We start from the raw sequence: 5,438 nt of genomic DNA, 5'->3' as shown, positions 1-5,438 counted from the left end.
AAACTTTTATTGCTTAATAATCACAAATTTTCAATTTATTAATCAAAATACAATTTCAGTTTTATTACCTAACTGTCACCTAAATTAAAGCCTGATTTACACCATGAACAAAGTCATAACAAGTGAGTCATTTGTTTGAAAATTGATCAGACTTGTGTTTGTTTGCGTTTGAAATTCCGATTGGGTCGAAAAGCCCCGCCTCTGATAATTAGCACGTGTCCAATTAATCGAAAAAATCGCCGCAAAAACGTCGTTCCGCCCACGGAAAAACGGCCCGTGTCAATCGCAATGAATCCGTTCTGATAGTCCTTTTGTTTCGGTTCAGTCTGGCCAAAGTTTCGGTGTAAAAAATCCCAAAGTGGCATATGTTGTCGGCGACCGGCGGGAATAAATGAATCCGAGATATCCCCAATAAATATAAATAAATCAGAACGAGTTATTATTTTTCTTTTCATCTAGATCGGCCCACAGGCACGAGGAGAGCGCAACATGCGCAAGTTCTTTCTCGCACAGGCTGGAGCGGTTCAGTCGTGCGCTGACGGTTGGTAGGACTGTTTCGCGACGCGCTTGTATACGAAACACGCGACATGTAAATTGCGATAAGGGTGCATTAGGAAGTGATAAAAATTGGCCGGATTTGGTGACTAGCAGGTGCTAAAGTGGCTTTGGTTGTTACTAGAGGATGTGTTGGAGAGTAGTGTGATATGATAGCGAGTTGAGGAAATGGCCAAGGATATGGATATATTGTGGTTTTTCCTGTGGGCTTTGTGCTTTGCAACTTCGACAGGTGAGTTGTGCAATTGCAACGCTAAACACTGAAACTTGTTGCGAAGTGTGAGAATACTCCCAAATTCCGTCGCTTAGAAGGAGAAGTCGTAAAACTTTACCATTTTTTCACTTTTGGTGATAATAAAGGGTTTAAAAAACAATGATGGAAACGCTATCGAGAAGGGCAAGTTCCGAGTTGTGATCAAAAAAAAGAAAACGTTAAAATAAAAAAAATTGAAAATGTAAAGATGAATTGAAACAAGTGTTTTTTAGAGAAATATGGAAAACTGAAACAGCATCAGTTTTATGTATTATTATTGTTTCAAGGGAAAAAATCCAATTAAAAGTTGATAAACAGATGCATGTTTTCGTTACAGAGAAGTTTCGAAAAATAAGGAAACAATATTTTTAATCATTTTTGTGAAAACAATAAGAAAAAGCCTTTCATCCGAATTTGCAGTGACTTCAAAGGAGCTGATTATAATTTTTTCTGATTCATTTTTTTTTAATTAGTACATGTCTTAATTTATGTATTTTAATACAACTGAGCCAATTTTAAAGTCCATTTTGATCTCTTATTCAAGTGAACGCATGGGACAATAAACCAAAGGGAAGGAAAAATTAAAGAACAAATTGGTTTTATTAAAACCTTTTTTTTGGTTGTTTTTTTTTTATTACACAGGGTGTGTCAGACAGACTCACACTCTGCAAAAAAAATTCAAGAATGCTAAGATACCAGGAACATGGAAAAAAAGTTTAAAAAATTTTAACGTTTATTTTTTGACATTTTTTTATGTCTATTAATAATAATTCTGTTGATCTTGTATATGTTTTTATATAAAAAAAATAAAAAAAATAAAAAAAAATAAAATTGAAAATCTAAAAATGAATTGAAACAAGTGTTCTTTGGAGAAATTCTGTTATTGTAAGTTAAAATATGGAAAACTGAAGCAGCATCAGTTTTATGCATTATTATTGTTTCAAGGGAAAAAATCCAATTAAAAGTTGATAAACAGATGCATGTTTTCGTTACAGAGAAGTTTCGAAAAATAATGAAACAATATTTTTAATCATTTTTGTGAAAATAATAAAAAAGGCCTTTCATCCGAATTTGCAGTGACTTCAAAGGAGCTGATTATATTTTTTTCTGAAAAAAAAACACGATTTATTCATTTTTAAAAATAAGTACATCTCTTAATTTATGTATTCTAATACAACTGAGCCAATTTCAAAGCTCATTTTGATCTGCTATTTAAGTGAACGCATGGGACTATAATAAACCGAAAGGAAGGAAAAATTAAAGAACAAATTGGTTTTATTAAAACCTTTTTTTTAGTTTTTGTTTTTTTAGTTACCAGGAACAAGGAAAAAAGTTTAAAAAATTTTAACATTTATTTTTTGACATTTTTTTATGTCTATTAATAATAATTCTGTTGATCTTGTATATGTTTTTATATAAAAAAAAATAAAAAAAAATAAAATTGAAAATGTAAAAACGAGTTGAAACAAGTGTTCTTTGGAGAAATTCTGTTATTGTAAGTTTTAAAATATGGAAAACTGAAGCAGCATCAGTTTTATGCATTATTATTGCTTCAAGGGAAAAAAATCCAATTAAAAGTTGATAAACAGATGCATGTTTTCCTTACAGAGAAGTTTCGAAAAATAATGAAACAATATTTTTAATCATTTTTGTGAAAATAATAAAAAAAGCCTTTCATCCGAATTTGCAGTGACTTCAAAGGAGCTGATTATATTTTTTTCTAAAAAAAAAAACACGAATTATTCATTTTTTAAAATTAGTACATCTCTTAATTTATGTATTTTTAATACAACTGAGCCAATTTCGTATCTCATTTTGATCTCTTCTTTAAGTGAACGCATGGGACAATAAACCAAAAGGAAGAAAAAATTAAAGAACAAATTGGTTTTATTAATACCTTTTTTTAGCTTTTGTTTTTTTTTATTATACAGGGTGTCAGACTCGCACTCTACAAAAAAAAATCAAGAAAGTTAAGATACCAGGAACATGGAAAAAAGTTTAAAAAATTCTGTGGAAAAAAATTTTGACATATTTTTTGACATTTGACATTTTTTATGTCTATTTAATAATTCTGCTGATCTTGTATATGTTTTTTTATAAATATTTAGTAAAGGTACAAAAATTTGTCCAATAAAAACCACAAATAACATTAAATAGGGTTACAGTTTAGCATACAGCTTCCTTGTTTTCTCTTCTAATAATACCTATATACCAGAAACATGGAAAAAATTCTATCTGACAAATATCTTGATATTTGACATTTTTCCATGTCTATTTAACGATACTGATAATCTTGTATATGTTTTTTTTGTATAATTATTTAGCAAAGGTACAAAAATTTTGCGAATAAAAACCACAAATAACATTAAACCGAGTTGCAATTTAGGATACAGCTTCCTTGTTTCCTCTTCTAATAAATAGCCTATAGCAAAAAAAAAATATTTTTTTCAGCAGAGATAAATAGAGTCAAAGTGCAAAATTTAAACACTCATAAGTTTGAAATCTTTATAGATAGAATTTTTTTAACATGTTCCTGATATCTTACCTTACATGGTATTTTTCTCTGGGGCGCGAGTGCTGGCATCCTATATTTTAATAATGAAAATAATGATAATTTGAAAACAAGTGATTTACTCGAATTTCTCAAATATTTAGTTAATAAAAAATTTTGAAACCTTGACTGGAATCAGGTATTTTTCGTTATTGTGTAATGCGGGAAAATACGAGAAAATTACTTGTTTAGATGTTTCATTTATTTGTTTGGATCGTGGAAAAATTTGATGCTTCCTGTGCGTGTATGGAATTTAATTTTAATTCGGAATTTTTCCCTACAAAAAATGTATAAAAATAATTCGTCGTAAAATTCCGATACTTTTATTGCATCTCGTATATTTTTATATACAGCGGCGTCCGGATGTCGGTAATTTTATTTTAAAGATTCCTCTAAACTCAATGTCAATTTTTAGTACGACAGTAAATGAAATTATGGATTTTGAACATCTTGACCAACTTTGACTCGGAAAAATGTCTTATCTACATTGTTCCATTTGTTTCAATCCAGTGGCAACTAATCAATCTATAATGCAAATTTTACTAATCCACTTTAAACTTTTAATGGATTCCCTCATTCATATTTAATTGGGTTTTCGGGGCCTCCAATTGGGTCAAGGCGTTTTTGTTCGACTAAATTTGAAACATAAGTCGATCACACTTCTTCCCAATGCCCAATTTTCTCTTCATTCCTCTATCATTTGTTTTTATGGGCCATTTGATGACCTAGGCGAACACTGATGGACTCCTACAACGTTATTTTACGACTTTGCGTAACTCCTTGTCACATAAAATATTTTGAGTTTTTTCTTCCTCAAAAGTTGTATTATTTGTGAAAAAGCGGCGCCAACTCATACGCAAATGCAAATATGTTAGACAAGGTTTTAAATTAGCTACAAATTATACAGTTGTTTCAGCCATCGACTCCATTACCAGTTTACAAAGCAATTATATCGACCCGCGATAATAATACAAGGCCTCTCAGTTTTTCCACTAAACACACATTTGCATTATTAATAACAGAAACATTGCCACAATAAACGTAAATCTTTGCTTACACCACGTTTACATGTCAATTATAGTTGGGTGCACGATTAGTCCGGTTTAGTGCCGCCATACACTCGAGCAAAAATTGTTAAATTTGCCGTCGAGAGGCTAATTGAAATTGGCATGTTGATAACCTGCTTCCCCATAAATCATAAAAGTCACATTTGGTCTGTGATAAGCGGCAAGAGTCAAGTTTATTTGCGAATCACTTGATACAGGATTTATCAACAAACAGTAGGAAACAGTAGGGTTGTTGATCCGAAACGGGAAGTGCATTCAATACCAATTCCGGTTTTTTAATACGAAGATTTTCATCGAGGCAACTACATTTCGACGTTTAATTGGACATTAAACAGTGGAGAGCGGATTTATGGTGGCGGGTTAATTTGTTCCCAGGCGATGTTTTTTCGACGGGATGGGGTTTGAAATGAAAACAGGTGGCGATAGCTTGGAAAAATATGGAGAGGAATGGAAATTTTACTGCGGTTTGGAGAACAAACAAGCTGGTTATGCTTCAATGATATTTTTGAATAAATAGGGCGATGGGGATGGAGACATTGAACAAATTGGTTCGATCTTCATATACATATAAAAATATTGCAATTTTATCTTACTTGAAAATTCCTAGAATTTTTGTAGTTTCACTAACATTTTTTTAAGAAAAGTTTAAAAAATATAACAAAACGTAAACATAATTTTGAGTTCTTAGAATTTTATAAGGTTTTAGCCGTGCTTTTTCACAGATCAATTTTTACTTGAAAATAATGAAGGTCTCACAAAAATCAGGCTACATACTTTAGAAACACGTAATTCGTAAATATTACATAAATAAACTTAAGCTCTGAGGCAAAATCGTAAAAAAATTGTCAAAATTTAATAAAACGAAAAATAWAAAAGTAAAATGAAAAATAAAAATAATCGACAAAGAATAACTTATTTTTTATTTAAAATACACTAACTTGTCTCTTAGTGGAAAATCTTTTTTGGGTCTTAAATTTTCTCAAGGTGTAAAAATTTTAGCCCAAAATGAACA

General features: G+C 30.7%; 1 protein-coding gene across 1 annotated transcript in view; it reads left to right on the top strand.

The window, feature by feature from the left end:
- Positions 1-521: 521 nt before the first annotated feature.
- LOC123014422 (roundabout homolog 2-like) overlaps positions 522-5,438 on the top strand; it is a 100,728-nt gene continuing 95,811 nt past the window's right edge. The window contains 1 exon segment of the mRNA XM_044413539.1: positions 522-787. Coding sequence (XP_044269474.1) covers positions 724-787 — 64 coding nt within the window. The 5' untranslated portion in view covers positions 522-723.

This window comes from Tribolium madens, unplaced genomic scaffold (genome assembly GCF_015345945.1).
Source record: "Tribolium madens isolate multiple individuals breed KSU strain unplaced genomic scaffold, Tmad_KSU_1.1 Scaffold_97;HRSCAF=244;Tcas5.2_LG3a, whole genome shotgun sequence".
Taxonomy (NCBI): Eukaryota; Metazoa; Arthropoda; class Insecta; order Coleoptera; family Tenebrionidae; genus Tribolium; species Tribolium madens.
Note: the sequence above shows the minus strand (reverse complement) of the source record. Positions and strands in the feature narration are given on the sequence as shown.